At 48.1% G+C, this 15853-nt stretch overlaps 1 protein-coding gene and 2 non-coding genes across 3 annotated transcripts; all 3 read right to left on the bottom strand.

The window, feature by feature from the left end:
- Positions 1 to 336: 336 nt before the first annotated feature.
- Positions 337 to 12868, bottom strand: DKC1 (dyskerin pseudouridine synthase 1). The gene is made up of 15 exons (XM_068533347.1): positions 12767 to 12868; positions 12050 to 12117; positions 11514 to 11600; positions 10202 to 10293; positions 9818 to 10002; positions 7398 to 7462; positions 6966 to 7092; positions 6607 to 6737; positions 6047 to 6190; positions 4385 to 4505; positions 3457 to 3575; positions 2729 to 2832; positions 2335 to 2398; positions 1515 to 1643; positions 337 to 1149 (listed from the first exon to the last, which is right to left on the bottom strand). The coding sequence occupies exons 1-15, from the start codon at positions 12780 to 12782 to the stop codon at positions 1084 to 1086; spliced, it is 1518 nt and encodes a 505-aa protein (XP_068389448.1). The 5' UTR covers positions 12783 to 12868; the 3' UTR covers positions 337 to 1083.
- LOC137757523 (small nucleolar RNA SNORA56) lies at positions 2433 to 2561 on the bottom strand. Its single transcript, XR_011072367.1, has one exon. It is a non-coding gene; the product is annotated as a small nucleolar RNA SNORA56 (small nucleolar RNA).
- LOC137757520 (small nucleolar RNA SNORA36 family) lies at positions 6370 to 6507 on the bottom strand. The gene has a single exon (XR_011072364.1). It is a non-coding gene; the product is annotated as a small nucleolar RNA SNORA36 family (small nucleolar RNA).
- Positions 12869 to 15853: the final 2985 nt, after the last annotated feature.

Below are 15853 nucleotides of genomic sequence, written 5' to 3'. Positions count from 1 at the left end.
ACAGACACGGGCACTGGCACCTCCTGCCCTGCACACCCACCAAGTAATACTGAGAACCTTTCTCCTCTCAAGTAGTTTGGAAATCACTTAATTTGTGATGAGTCCCCTCTTATCTCATCAGTGTCTTGATGAAGATTCCAGAGTATCTGATCTCATGCCAGATGACAGGCCCAAAGGGAAATGTTGTAAGACACAGAACCAGAGAAAGATAAGTAACCAAACAAAGGAAAAGCATCAAATTTCAACTAGGACATAAAGGTCCCTACATTTTTAATCAAAATATATTTTCTGTCCTCCTAGTTTGAGATCAACAATTAGAAAATCCAACAGGAATACTTTAAAAATTTCATAAGTAAACTTTAATAAGTAAAAATTACAACCTTCTCCCAGCAATGAAACTAATTGATTAAAACAAAGAATGGAGACATGTTTTTTGGGGATTCTCTCACAAACAGCCAGAGGGATTTAGGTGCCTGAAGTGGTGCCTATATACACAAGCAGTGAAGAAGTGACTGGAAACAACTCACAAGATGGAACGACAGAGCCCCTGGCCAGGCCTCCATCTAGAAGGGAAATACGGGTGACAGAGGCGACCGACACTGGAGTCCTCACAGGACACTGTTAAAAAGATTACCCCTCAATTAAAAACATGGTTCAGTTATATTTTTTTTACTTGCCCTATACCATTTTGCTGAGCAGACTTTTAATTTTTATAAACTTTTTTGATGAGGGAAGGGGGAAGCAAACTAGGAGAGGCCCATGATGTTAAAACGGCCCCCAGGAAACAGCTGCAGACGCTCACTGGGCAGTGCTGGGTCTGAAGGGGAGACACTCCAACTCTCTTGGGCAGAGAAGCAGGTGGCGCCGAACCCGCCCCCTTCACTGGTGTCCTTAAAACAGGACAAGGTGGGATGACCGCGCCAGGGGACGTCAGCAAGGTCGCAGCAGCTGCTCCAATGCGCCGGACTCTCCGCCCTTTCTGGGATCTCAGGTTCATTCCCTCAAGAACAAACGTAGTTATGTTTTCTCAATAAGGCTTTAATTCCTCCTCCCACCTGGACACAGTGCTTCAAGTGGCGTCCACTACTCAGAAAAGATTTCCACTTTTATTTTCTTCTTCTTCTTCTTCTTTTTCGTGGTGTCACTGTCCTGGGGGAAAGAGAAAGCAAGCGTCTGTTAAGCACCACCACTCTCCCCAAAGGAAATCAGGGAAGTTCCACACAGCCAACTAAGCCTTTTCAGGATCCGTAAGGATATCCTGCAATACGTAAATTTTGCACGTAACACAATCCCGCGTTTTCCACGGATGCCCCAGCATTCAGATCCCCCAGCTATGCACCCTCCCCACCCACCATCAACACGACCCTAACTCTGAGCCGTTACTATAAAAGGCTGGGCCCGTCCCCGTCCTTCCCACAGGGCAGCTCCCCGAGTAACCAGGCCGGCGCCCGTGGGTGACTCCTTCCCCTTCAAGGACAAAGCGAGCCGCGGGCCCTGCACTTGTCTGGACACACCCCATCTCCCGGCTCGTCCGCACTCTCCAGAGCAGCTCTGGCCTTCTTGTCTTTCTTCTTCTTCTTTTCCTTCTTGACCAACTGGGGAGCCACTGGAGAGGTTTCATCACTTTCACTCTCTCGCTTCCGCTAAGGTGGAGACAATTGATCAAATGTTAAGATCTTGGGCAAATGCGGATGAGAAAGTTTCAGTAAGTCAAAAGGGGAGGAGCCAGCAGAGAAGATGCTGATTGGATCCAACAGGAAGTTTTCAAAGACCCCAGCAGGGCCTTGTTTACCAAGGGTTCAAAGACCAGGAAGCCAGGGGCACAGCAGGAGCGCCAGGGCAGCAACACAGGGCCGGGCAGGAAAGGCCACATCCTCACTGAAGCCAAAGGCAGGACCGCATGCCCTCCAGGGGCGCTCCCACGAGTCCTCAGAGAAGACAGGCAAGCGTGGAATTCCCGCCCGCGGGCCCCAAGCAGGGCACTCAGTGCCACCCGAGGCACAGACAAGCCACCCTGCAGTCTAACACCAGCAGCCCCCAGCCCCTGAGCCGAGCAGCCAGAGCGTGCTTCCCGCAGACGGTCGCAACACTGAGCCGGTGCCGTCCGGAGGGGCTTGTCCGGCCCCGAGCGTCACAGCCTCTATTTCAACACACGTGTGCCACCCCTTGACCCAACTCTGTTCCGGGGTCGTGGCCTCAGCTGAGGCCAGCAGACACGACAGGGAACATGAAGTGGAGCGTGCAGAGCCCAAAGGGGGCAGGAAGGCCCACCCCGCTGAGCCAGCACGTGTGGCTGGACGGCACACGGCGAAGCCCTCAGAGCACGCCACTCACCTTTGGGGCTTTGACTGCTTCGGCAACTACCTGGGGCGCTTTGACGTCTTTCCTGGCAGAATCGCTGAAAGAGGAGCGAAAGGTGAGAGTCGTTCCCAGCAGATCTGGCAAGTCTAAGGCCACCATCAACATCCTGACGCTGGACAGAACAACTCACCACTTGCTGTCGCAGACTGACTCCCGCTGGAGTGCCACGAGCCAGACTAGGAAGCGTTAACTGTCTGTCGCGCTGCCCAACGCCTAACCGGCTGGGCAGGCAGGGCACAGCGCCCGCCGCTACTCCACACGCCCCAAGGCCAGTCCCCTCGGTCCCACACGTTTCCCCCAAACTAAATCCACCCCTTTCCCACGCCTGGGCTCCCCACCTCCCCTCCTCCCCTGCGGTTGCCCTTACCTGTAGTCCACATACTCCTGTGTCCAGGCGGCAGGCGTGCTGTCCGTGGGCTTGCCGTGCTTGTCCAAAAGGCCCTGCTTGATCATCAGCCTCTTCTGACTTGCCTGATGGACCGTCAGGGTTTCAACGTTAGAACAGTGTCAACACATAAAGCAGGTGCCACGACCACACACACACAGCAAATAAGGTGCCCCCCTTGGGTGTTCTCAGCAGAGCGCTCCAAACTCACCCCCCCTCTAATAGGAGCAAACATGGGACTTATCAAAGGTTGCAAACCTTTTTGTACCAGTGGGAGCCTCTGCAGTGTCACTTTGACCACAGGGCCTTTGCACATGCTATTCCAGCGGCCCTGGACTCTTCCCTCCCCCCTTCACCTCAACATCTAACGCTACGTACCTCACACTGGCGTGGCTCAAGATCCCTCACCCCGACTCCCCGGCCAGGCCAAAGCCTTCACCATGGACTCTTGAGGTGTTAGGCACCTCTCCACACCCCTTCATAAGGCCCTCACCACGCCACTGTGCAATTTGAGCGTTGCCCATCTACTGTCCCCCTTAGACTGAAATCTCTAAGGTCTGAGACAGGCCCGTTTCTACTTACCATTGACTCCGCAAAGCCCAGCACAAGGCAAGGACGTGGCAGTGGACACACGCTGGGAGCTGCCCGAGTGAGTATTCAACAAGGCAAAACAGAATAAGGCAGCAGGGCACACGCCCAGTCCCACTTACTTTTGGACCTAAACCCCACTTCCGAGGGTAAGTGTCTCTCTCCATGATCACTCTCTTGATCTTGGCTACGATACCATGGTCACAGGTGGAGATCACTGCCGTGGTCATTAATGCAACAGCTGCAGGCGTTGGAAAGAGATAAAAGAATGATTTGAAGGGGAAAGACTTGATAACCAATGAGCCCGAATGCCACTGTTTTATACAACTTTTAAAAACCTATTTAAAACTCTAAGCTCTCCTGCCTTGAGGTTTCCCTTGCTGAGGGTTGCATATGGAGAAAATCCACCATTAGGGGAAGAAAGCCTGTGAAATCACGTTACTTACCGAGTTCAAAAAATACTGACACAAATCACACTCATAAAAATCAATGCTTCCTAGGTCCTCAGAAGGGACCTCTTAATAAGTAAATCAGAGCTATTTGTTTAACCTGTGTAATTTGCACAAGAAATAAAGCATGTCATCAGGATTCCTTTTCAGCTGTGAGCAAGCAGCCAGAGGGGAAGGGAGACCTCAATAAGGAACCCCAAAGACACGTGTGTCGTGCCTGGAGCTCAGGCCACACACAGGGACAATCCAACAGCAGCTAAACTTTCACAAGGTAGTGCTGCAAGCAGACAAGGAGTGGACTGAAGGCTCTTTAATTACCACAGCCATTCGCCACCCCCTTCACTGATGATTTCCTCTCTTTTCACTGGAGAGCCAAACCGCTGAGACACAGCTCCTAACAGCAGCCAGTGGGACAAGAGGAAACCCCACTTACCTCCTTGCTGCCTATGCCCGTCTGACATGGCCCCTTGCTGTGACCACCCCGACAGACCCCAAGTAACACGGTGATCAGATCAACCCAAGGGGCCAGGCCTTGGGGAACCCCTCTTAGTGAGCCTGGCTGTGATGGCGCAGGAGGGACGAGGGCACCTTCACCTCTTACCCATGCAGATGGCTTCCCCTTTGGTGGTGATGACCACAATTTCCTGATTGACTTCAATGCCGTCCTCGTATCGGAGGACGCCCGGGAGCATGATCTTCGCCCCGTAGCAGATGGCGTTCACCTGCAGGGATGGCGTCCCTGGTGAGCGGCCGGCCCCAGGCAGCCACCGCCCTCCACCCCACCCCACCCCCACCCCCACCCGTGACAGAGGACGAACGACAGCCACAGCCACCGGCCGCAACCTAGCTTATGAAGGGACTCAGGGCCACGGCAAGCGCCCACCACAGGCCGGGTGCTTCATGCATGTCGACTCAGAAATGTTAGCGGGGGCCGTAAATAGCTACTCCTGCCCACGGCACTTAGAGCTGCTTTCACGTTAAACCAAAACCCAGCCTCAGTTTTCTTCAATTGCTCTTCTCTATTCCTCTAATCATTAAGGGAAAAACCCCTGACAGAGCTGGGAGGTGTATCAGATTTATTGGGAAAACTGGGTAATAACAGGTTCCCAAAGTTAACTCACAAGCAAGACTGCCAATGCCAACTCTCCCCAGTTCAACAGCACGCCATGCGTCCAACCCGCCTTGTGCCACCTTGTCCTCACTCACCATATTCCACCCTCCCTTGAAATTCACCCAGAAGCGACCAGTTTGACCCCAGCACAATGGGGGATCACATTTATGTTGTTCTGTTTCATGTGATTAAGTTTTTTCAGTCGCTATAGAGGCATGTTTTGGTATGCCTCATTAGTTTTTCTGTCTTTTATTACAAACTATAACATCTATACAGTCATCAAACATCTATATAATTTAAGATCCGAATATGAATGAGCAAACTCAAATTATTAAATATATACAAAAATTTACATCTTTAAAAGTCAGAAAAAAATTTTATTGCTACCTGTTTAACAATAATTGATCATGCACTAGGCCACAAAGCATCTTAACTTATAGAATGCCGCATTCTCTGACCATAATACCATTAAAAATATGGCTATTTACAATTCTGGACTACTCAACCTTAAATAACTACTAAAGAGGAAACCCAAAGCAACACAAATAATTGCAGATTTCCTTTCATCATTAAGATTACTCTCTCTAAGGTTATTTAGTAAGTATACTAAGAAAAAAAGCTTGATAATCTCTGTGACGTTTAGGTTTTATGGCCTCAAACTAGGATTTATTTAAACAAAAACAAAGCTTTTAATGGAGAACTTATCGTATCTCTGAAACTCTAGTCTCAACCTTTTATCCCCATCAAAACAACCTTTTCTAGCAATAATTTAAATAAACCAAGGTGTCTTAGGCACATGCAGAACTACCAGTTTACAAGAGGGCAAAGTTTATGTACCACTGAGAGTCTATTTCTTGAACCAAGTTACTTACTCTTAAAGTATTTGCCTTATTTCGAAATGAAATTAGTCCTAGCATTAAACTTCTACTTTATGTTTTTGATTTAATAAAAAGTTAATCATAAATGCTTCCATTAACAAACAACAAATAAATGAATCCAGTGTCCAATCTACGAAACCAGAAAATAAACCAAAGGAAAATAATAGTTACAAGTTCACAAAGCCCTATTTCATCTCTTTAAATAGAATGAAGTGTTCAGGACACGGACCACATCTCATCTCTCGAGGTCACATTTTGTCCAAGCAGAACTTACTGCACTGTCTTTCATGACCAGCCGTTTATGAGATGTCAACAGCTTTTCCAAAGGGTAAACAACTCGCCGCAGGTAACTCTCATCCTTGTGGTTGTCGTACAGCCACTGGGCGTCCAGCACGTCGTGCATCGTCACCATGTGGTCCTGGAAGGTAGCCACATACGAAAATTACTCGAGTGCCACTGTATCCCCAACAGGCAAATGGACCTCACACTTCCAAACACAGAATGAATTTAGTCCCGTCTACTAGTCCAAGCTTATTAGACTTTGGTCTCTTAGGAGTCAACTCTTTACCTGTTGGTCTATTAAATCTAAGCAGGCATATCTGTAGGCTAGGAGGTAAAGGAATAGCGTAATGCTTTCCATCCAGTCACCCGCCCCGGCCAGCCTGTGTTTCAATGTCCCAAAGTTTAATTAACAGAACAGGGAAGCTGCCCTGAACTGAACTCAACACTTTGGAAACTGCCTTTTCTTGGATGTGAAGCAGGTGGAGTTCCACCAAGGGCTGGAAGACCTAAGTACCAGCCGGCTCTAAAACTCTTAGCCCCGCGATGACGTACCTTTTCACTCATGACTCCGGAACGAACCCGCCGGAGTTCCTGCATCTGACCACCAACTCCCAGTAACAAACCAAGGTGTACACACAGCGTCCGAATGTAAGTGCCGGCCTCACAACTCACCCAGAAGATTCCTAAGACACACGCAAAAGTAGTACTTATTTTCGCAAGTAAACACATCACTGGTTGAGAAACCCAGAGTTATTCTCTATCTGCACCAGCAAAACTAGAGACAACAGACACAGGCCACGACTACACCACATACTAAAGGCATCTACTTTTAAGAGACTAATTCTCAAGCATTCATTTCTACGTACATGTGCTCTATGTCGGCTCAGTGCCTCACAGGCCTAAGGACCCACCTAATCTCCTTTCAGGATCATACTCAATCATCTTGCTCTCGTAGATGGTCCGCACTCGGAGTTGCCTCTTTACTGCAGCGATGAGCGGGGGTCGCTGGAATAAGGCACCCGTCAAGGTCTCTAGGGCCTGAGAATAAGCACAAACGAAAACAAAGATTCACTGCACGGACTCTCAAATAAGATCAAAGGGCAGATTTGAGGAGTTTAAGGGCACACCTGAAACACAAAAGGTCTCTTTCAATCATTTAGGATCTAAAAGGGCCTTTCGATTTTTGCTTCTTTCTTCAACTACACAGGGACAGCTCAGTGCTGAACAGAAGCCTCTTGTCAGAAGGGACGTGAGCAGGTCGGCCACGGCAGCCCACTGAGAAGGGCGAGGGCCTCAGAGACCCCAGTTGCTAACAGGTGCCTCCCCTACGATTACACACTTACCCTAGAAAGCTGAGTCCCCCCTTCGATAGCATTGTGCAGCCGGACAATTCCCACATACTCTTTGCCTGTAAAATGACAAAAGAGTAGTCAGGTGTGGCCACTGAGTTTTCTGTATTTTCTATATGCTTATATCACTCCCATTTCGTACAGCCAGAAAAAGCAGGCAATTTGACCTCCTGTTTCTGTAAAATTTGCATTAAGACAGATTTCATGGTGCAGATGTGAGAAAGGAATGAAGACGCTATCTCATCGAGAGCTCAACTTTCAACGTGCTGACAGGGACAGCCGGAGCACCCGTGGAGAGCCTGCCTGGAGATCACCTTAGAAGGTCAAGTAGAACTCTCCCCAATGCCAATGAAGGAGAGGCACTTTAGGCAGAAGCAGCAGGGAGGTTAGAGGAGCGTGGAGTGACAGGCCTGGAGCTGGGCTCAACGTGTGCATAAGAAGCACCTAGAACCCAAAGCAATCTACAGATTCAATGCAATCCCTATCAAACTACCAATGGCATTTTTCACAGAACTAGAACAAAAATTTTCACAATTTGTATGGAAACACAAAAGACCCCGAATAGCCAAAGCAATCTTGAGAACGAAAAATGGAGCTGGCGGAATCAGGCTTCCTGACTTCAGACTATATTACAAAGCTTCAGTAATCAAGACAGTTTGGTACTGGCACAAAAACAGAAATATAGATCAATGGAACAGGATAGAAAGCCCAGAGATAAACCCACACACATATGGTCACCTTATCTTTGATAAAGGAGGCAAGCATATACAGTGGAGAAAAGACAGCCTCTTCAATAAGTGGTGCTGGGAAAATTGGACAGGTACATGTAAAAGTATGAAATTAGAACACTCCCTGACACCATGCACAAAAATAAACTCAAAATGGATTAAAGACCTAAGTGTAAGGCCAGACACTATCAAACTCTTAGAGGAAAACATAGGCAGAACACTCTATGACATACATCACAGCAAGATTCTTTTTGACCCAGCTCCCAGAGAAATGGAAATAAGAACACAAATAAACAAATGGGACCTAATGAAACTTAAAAGCTTTTGCACAGCAAAGGAAACCATAAACAAGACCAAAAGACAACCATCAGAATGAGAGAAAATATTTGCAAATGAAGCAACTGACAAAGGATTAATCTCCAAGATTTACAAGCAGCTCATGCAGCTCAATAACAAAAAAACCAACAACCCAATCCAAAAATGGGCAGAAGACCTAAATAGACATTTCTCCAAAGAAGATATACAGATGGCCTACAGACACATGAAAGAATGCTCAACATCATTAATCATTAGAGAAATGCAAATCAAAACTACAATGAGACATCATCTCACACCGGTCAGAATGGCCATCATCAAAAAATCTAGAAACAATAAATGCTGGAGAGGGTGTGGAGGAAAGGGAACACTCTTGCACTGTTGGTGGGAATGTAAATTGATACAGCCACTATGGAGAACAGTATGGAGGTTCCTGAAAAAACTACAAATAGAACTACCATACGACCCAGCAATCCCACTACTGGGCATATACCCTGAGAAAACCATAACTCAAAAAGAGTCATGTACCAAAATGTTCATTGCAGCTCTATTTACAATAGCCAGGACATGGAAGCAACCTAAGTGTCCATCATCGGATGAATGGATAAAGAAGATGTGGCACATATATACAATGGAATATTACTCAGCCATAAAAAGAAATGAAATGGAGGTATTTGTAATGAGGTGGATGGAGTTAGAGTCTGTCATACAGAGTGAAGTAAGTCAGAAAGAGAAAAACAAATACAGTATGCTAACACATATATACGGAATCTAAGGAAAAAAAAAAAAAAGGCCATGAAGAACCTAGTGGCAAGACGGGAATAAAGACACAGACCTACTAGAGAATGGACTTGAGGATATGGGGAGGGGGTGGGGTGAGATGTGACAGGGTAAGAGAGTGTCATGGACATATATACACTACCAAATGTAAAATAGATAACTAGTGGGAAGCAGCCGCATAGCACAGGGAGATCAGCTCGGTGCTTTGTGACCACCTAGAGGGGTGGGATGGGGAGGGTGATTCAAGAGGGAAGAGAAATGGGAACATATTGTATATGTATAACTGATTCACTTTGTTATAAAGCAGAAGCTAACACACCATTGTAAGGCAATTATACTTCAATAAAGATGTTTAAAAAAAAAAAAAAAAAAAAAGCACCTAGAACTCCAAACAAGGCAGCCCCACCAGGGTCTGGCTGAGGACAGAAGGCACATACACACCAAGAATATCCCTTGCTTCTGTTTTGTTTTTGTTTTATGATTTTACTAATGAAGAAATCATTTCCGAAAGCCAAAACGTAGAAGGGAAAGGAAACACAGAAAGCCTTCCAATCTCAAAGTGGCCCCGTCTTCCCTCCCTCTCCCACGTACCTGCGCTCTGCTGGGACTTCACCAAGCGAGTGGCCCGTTCAATGCACACTATTAAACAACCAGTCACCTTGGGATCCAGGGTACCACTGTGTCCTGTCTTCTCTACCCGGAGTATTCGCCGGATCCAGGCTACCACCTCATGGGAAGAGGGGTTGGAAGGCTTGTCAAGATTAATGAAACCTGTCCTAGAATGGGAAAGAAATTACTGTGTCATCGGCTCTGGTCCTCTAATGAAAACTAAATCTGAAGAGTAAAAAGAGTTTACCATGGGTACAGGATCTCATATTTAGGGCAATGCCACCACTACCTCCGTGAGTAACTGATGTGAAAGGGTCATTTTGAAAAGAACAGAAGTTTGAACAGTGCTGTTCCCAACACACTTACCTGATATAGTCCCCAATCTCCCTCTTCAGAGGATTTGAACCACAAGGAAGAGGTGTATAATGTGTTGTCCTTACATTTAGCTTATCAAAATTCTAGAAAGCAATGATACAACACAAAACAAACAGTAAATCATTAACATGTGGAAAACAAGAGTCAGGACCACCATGTACCATGAATATGGTGACGCTTCAGGTTCTTGTTTTAGATCTTTTGCTCCTGTATTTCCATTATGTGCTGTGACAGACTGCTAAGCCTCCCCACATGCTGGAAAAATTACCTAGATGAGTAAGAATAAGACAAATTTGCTCCCTCCTCCAGAAAGACCTCTTGGGGTACTACAGAACGAACTGGGCTTCACTGTGCAGGCTTGTGAGGAAAATATGGCCTAGCTTTGATCTTCTCAGGGACCAAAGGTACCCAAATGGAGGAGCACTGGCGACACGGCTCCCCACCCCTGACCAGCTCGCGCCTGCCCCAGGCGCTCCTATCCCGCTTTCCTCACGTCCGCCCCTTCTCACTCTCCTTTCCAGGGCTCCACCACCAGCCTGAAAGAGCTCCCGTCAATGGAAGCCCATTAGCTTCATCTCGGTACTTTCCACAAGCAGCAATGATTTTTTAAACTGCATCTCCCACCCCTAGATTTTAAGTTCCATGACAGCAGGGACATTGCCAACCTGGTTTACCAGCAGGTAAAAATAGAGAACCATATGCTGTCTAAATGGCAGACACATCTGGCCAAGCAGCAACTCAACTGTATTGAATTCTATATGCAAATCTCACTCTTTTACCTCATATTCAGTGATTTATTCAAACAGTTTGTCAAGAAGTCTTTCAATAAATTTACCTCCTAATCTCGTAGCTGGTGCCCATTATGTCATTTGTGAAACTTGTAATTCAACTCATTAGCGAAGTACCCTAGTTAAAACCCAACACGATAGTCAGTAACTTCTAGAGAGCAAGTTAACATGCCAGGCACTGGCCTTATGCTCTCAAGCATGTTCTACTCCACAAACCAGTACAGGTCTGTAAGGTGAGGCTAAGCACAGAAATTGAGAACTAACTGTTTATAAAACATGAGAGCAGTGTGACACTGTTGTGAAATTTACCTGTATTCTACAAGTGTTGGGTACATTGGAAATGAAGGGGAAAAAAACCCGAACAAACCCTGGTTCTTCATCTCAGACACCTTGAGGAACAGTGTTTTAGGCGGCCTCATCTAGCATTTCCTAAGTCCAGGGTGCACTCTCAATCAACTGTTTAACACTCAAAAACAGTGTAAAAGCCAAGCGTTGACCTGATGCGAAACACATACCTTTAGCAACAGGGGCCACTGAGATGTGTCCAACTGAGCCACTTTGGATTCAGGTTTGATGAGAAATTCTTCAGCGTGTTGTATTTCCTTCCACAGGACAGAAACACAGCCTGTTAGACTTCCCACCTGACTTTGAACAGTTCCACTACTACCACAGAAGTCTATGCCTTTGAAATAAAAAACAAGGCAGTCTACGCCTTTTCCCTGGGACCTCCAAAGGAAAAAGAGATGAACAAAGAACTGAGAAGCATAAGTGAAGTGCCACCAAGACGGGCACAGCAATTTTAAGAGAAAGAGGGATAGTGGGTCTGATAAGAGAGAATTTCAAGGAGAGCAGCTGGTGTGGCCAGCAACATTTAGCAGGGTGTGCCTGACAGCAAAGACCTAGGTTGGCGGGCGTTGTGTACTTTCTACACAACGACCACTCAATTACAGCTCATTCCTCCAAAGCCTTTAAAAACAGGTCTTTTCTGTAATCTGTCATCTACGAAACCTTCCTTTTCAGTCAAAGCAAAGTACAACATATTCGTACTCACTGCTACATCTTCTTCTGCTAAGGATTTCCGCTCCTTTTTCTTCTTATGTTTCTTCGGTAAAATAAGTACTTAAAAAAAACACACACACAAGAATTAGGAGTTTTCCCCGAAAATAGAGACAATGAAGTTTAAAACAAGGGCAGGTAGAAAACGGATGCTTGTCTAGGATCACAGGGGAAGCCGCCGCGGGTCAGGCCCAGTGCGCGGGCTGCACGGCAGGCTCCCGACAGCAGCCGCACGTGTCGCCCTCCATCCCGGCTCACCACGTGGCCGCGCGGGGCTGAAACGCCCACGGCGCTCTGGCCGCGGGCCCGTAAGCGACCGCCCGACGGTCCCCGAGGGCTGGTGGCCCCTAGAACTTTTTTTCGACTTAGCGCTCCGCGCACGCCCGAGCCCCTCGGCCCCTTTGCTTCCCCTCATCGCGCGGCGCCGACCGCGGCGTCCGAGCTGGCGGCGGCGGCCCGGGCCCTGAGGGGACTGTACCGCCAGCGGGAGGCCCGGGCTGGTGGCGTCACGTCACCGCGGGGGCCTCTCGCTCTCTCGCCCTCACCCGTGGAGCCAAGGCCAAGCGACAAGGTCGGCAGGAGGCCCGGCAGCTGGAGCTAACGGAAAGCTCGGGCCTCGACGTTGTCCCCCCACCCCCGGCTCCTCCAGCCGGAGGACCTGGCCCCGGCCCGCGGCAACCCGCCCAGCCACCCGCGAGAGAACCACCCGTACCTTCCGCGTCCGCCATGTTGCCCCGCTGAGCGTGCCAGCCGCGTGGGCCAGCGCCGAAGAAGCTATCGCGGACTCCCGCCGCCGTCAGGCCGCGCCGCTAGGACCCGCCCACCTGTGCGCCGCCCCGTGCGTGTCGTGCAGAGGGGCGGGGCGAGGCGGGGCCGGGCTCGCGGGGCAGAGCCCCAAGCGCGCGCGGGACGGCTGCACACTCTCATTGGCGGACGCGGCCCGGGGCGCTGGCGCGTCCGCGCGTGCGCCTTGGGCCTCTCCCCGCCTTCGGCGGCCAGGTCTAGGAGCGCCTGCGCAGCTCGCCGGGGCGGCTCGTAGCCTGTGGGCGTGGCCCGGCCGCGATTCACTCTCCTTCGCTGAGGTTTTACCCGGACGGGAGCACTTGGGCACCCGCCTGAGCGCTCCTTGCTTCCTCGCCGACCATTGAAGGTGGCTGTCGGATCAGTCCCGATGGCAAAATGAAGTCACATGTGAAGGCACATAGAGCTTGCACGTCCTTTTCCGCTTGTAATTCCCATCCAGCTAGAGCGGCACTGGCGATAGAAACAGGAGTGCGAGCCACTTGTGGACTTTTAAATTCTCCAGCAGCCACTTGGAAAAAAAAGTACAACGTTAAAAGTTAAATCGATTTTAATAACAAACTTTATTTAACGCAGCGATCCACAATATTATCATTTCAACATATAAGCAATACACAGCACTGTGAATGGCATATTTTACGCTCTTTTTGTGTTTTTTTCTGTACCAAGTCTTTACGGTGTGCGCTTTACGGTTACAGCACAGCTCGATTTCAGCTCCACGACGGGGCTCCATGTGAACTGCTCGACAAAGCGGGCTCGTGGCTGCGGTACTGAACGGCCAAGCAAGTAGCGGCTCCAGGTTCTAAGCCCTCTTCCCTCTTGTAGTAATAATAATAATGCTCTAACTTGATTTTTTTTTTGATTTTTTCTACATAGCCAAAGTCCTCAATATCAACCAATCCACGAGCAGTTAATTACACTCCCCATAATTTTATAATGCTCCGTTGGTATATATTTGGCTAAATTTCAGGTACTCACTAATGGTTCTCCAACACTCCTCATCTGATCTGTTAGCAAATCCTCTCGGCTTTGCTTTCAAAAGATCCAGAATCTGGTAGTTTTTCACCACCCTCAATACTGACACTGGAGTCCATGCCATCACCATGGCTCTCCTACATTTTCCCACTCGCCTCCTGCACTTCCCCCCTGCTTCTGTTTTTTCCAACTATATTGTCTTCTCAACACAGCCCCTGGAAACAGCCATTAAATTGTGTCAGGCCATGTCCCTCCTCTGCTCAAAGCCCTTCAATGGCTTCCCATCTATAGTGAGATGAAGACTGGCTCCCCACTTCACACCTAACCCCTGGACCCTATGAAAACGAACTTACTTGAAAAAAGGGTCTTTGTAGAGGTACTGAAGTTAAGGATCTACAGATGAGGTCATCCTGGATGACTCACGTGGGCCCCAAATCCAACGACAAGTATCCTTAGAAGAGAAGAAGGACACAGAAGAGGATAAGACCATGTAAAGATGGCGGCAGAGACTGCAGTGATTTTAGACTTTCAGCCTCTAGATCTGTGAGAGAATAAATGCCTGTGGTTTAAAGCTGCTCAGTACAAATGAACCTATTTACAAAAGAGAAATAGAGTCACAGATGTAGAAAACAAACATAGTTAAGAGGGGGGAAGAGGGGAGGGATAAATTGGGAGACTGGGATTAACATATACACACTACCATATATAAAATAGATAACTAATAAGAAGCTACTGTATAGCACAGGGAACTCTACTCAATACTCTGTAATGACCTATATGGGAAAAGAACCTAAAAAAGAGTGGATAGATGTATATGTATAACTGAGTCACTTTGCTGTACAGCAGAAACTAACACAACATTGTAAATCAACTACACTCCAAGAAAAATTAATTATAAAAAATAAATAAATTTTTAAAAAAGTAAAGCCACCCAGTTTGGAGTAATTTGTTACAGCAACGTGAGCAAACTAATAAACCATCTCACTAAGAGTAAAAGCCAAGGTGCTGATGACGGCTGTCAGCGTCTGCCACCACTTCTCCTTCTGAGTCCACCTGCTTCCACTCACGGTCGGACTCACGCCCGTCCGGCCACACTGCCTCTGGCTGTGAAGACTCCTCCACAGGCAGACACCGTCCTCTTCAGGCTTTTGCACCTGCTCTTCCTTCTGCCTTCAGTGGGCCTTGTTTCTTGTCTGTCTCTTCACCAGAATGTTAGCCTTATGAAGCCAGGAAAGTCTGGTCTATTTTGTCCACTGCTATATACAGTAAGTACCCTACATATGAACCTTCAAGTTGCGTTGCCAAAGGAGGTAGGAGGTGTTGCCACGGAAACAGGCTTGCACTCTCAGTGGGAAGGATGGGATCCTAGAGCAGCAGAGTCTAAGTGGTGGCACTAAATCTCATGGAAACGGGATGGGTATCAAAATAGGCAGCAGAGCTGGCAGCTGGAACGAGAATGTTTTATCCCCAAGGATCTTCAGGGTGCTGAATCATGGAATCCTGTTAATAGGCCACCTGTAGTAGACCACCAACAACAAAAACTCTAGGTCTGGCGAACGGCAGCCTGCCTTGAATCACCACGATGGAAAATCACGGCCCCTCATCTAATTCCCGGACCCAGTCAATTCACAGACTCAGCCCTCAAGCAAAGGTGAGGCCAGGTACACATAGCACAGCTGTGTACTTTAAACCTTCCTCCAACTCTCAACTGTGGTCCACTGGTCGGAAATGGAGTCTTTAGGCTGCGGCTCTCTCCCTGTGGACCCCCTGTGGCTCTTTCCCTAGTTCCTGATCGCATAATTGGCAGCTGGATGAATTCCCACAGAGGCTTCCTGACTAAAGGACTGAGCACAACTATGGAAAAAGGGTCAAAAGAAAGCCCCGGTCACTGTCCCTTCAATTATCTGGCACATTACCATAATGAAGTCCCTGGGCGTTGACTTGATCATCTCATTGTCCCCCAAATCATCATACTGGTCTGCCACATTAATGACGTCACGCTGACTGGACCTAGTGCATGGGC

Source organism: Eschrichtius robustus, chromosome X (assembly GCF_028021215.1).
Source record: "Eschrichtius robustus isolate mEscRob2 chromosome X, mEscRob2.pri, whole genome shotgun sequence".
Classification (NCBI taxonomy): domain Eukaryota; kingdom Metazoa; phylum Chordata; class Mammalia; order Artiodactyla; family Eschrichtiidae; genus Eschrichtius; species Eschrichtius robustus.
This window is presented reverse-complemented; position numbering and strand designations above follow the sequence as displayed.

Excerpts from the sequence above, each read along its gene's own strand:
- DKC1 (XM_068533347.1), bottom strand. Across the intron at positions 6,191-6,606 it reads CCGGAGTCATGAGTGAAAAG|GACCACATGGTGACGATGCA; the intron begins GTACGTCATCGC and ends GCTACCTTCCAG. Across the intron at positions 2,833-3,456 it reads AGTGGGGTTTAGGTCCAAAA|GCAAGTCAGAAGAGGCTGAT; the intron begins GTAAGTGGGACT and ends ACGGTCCATCAG.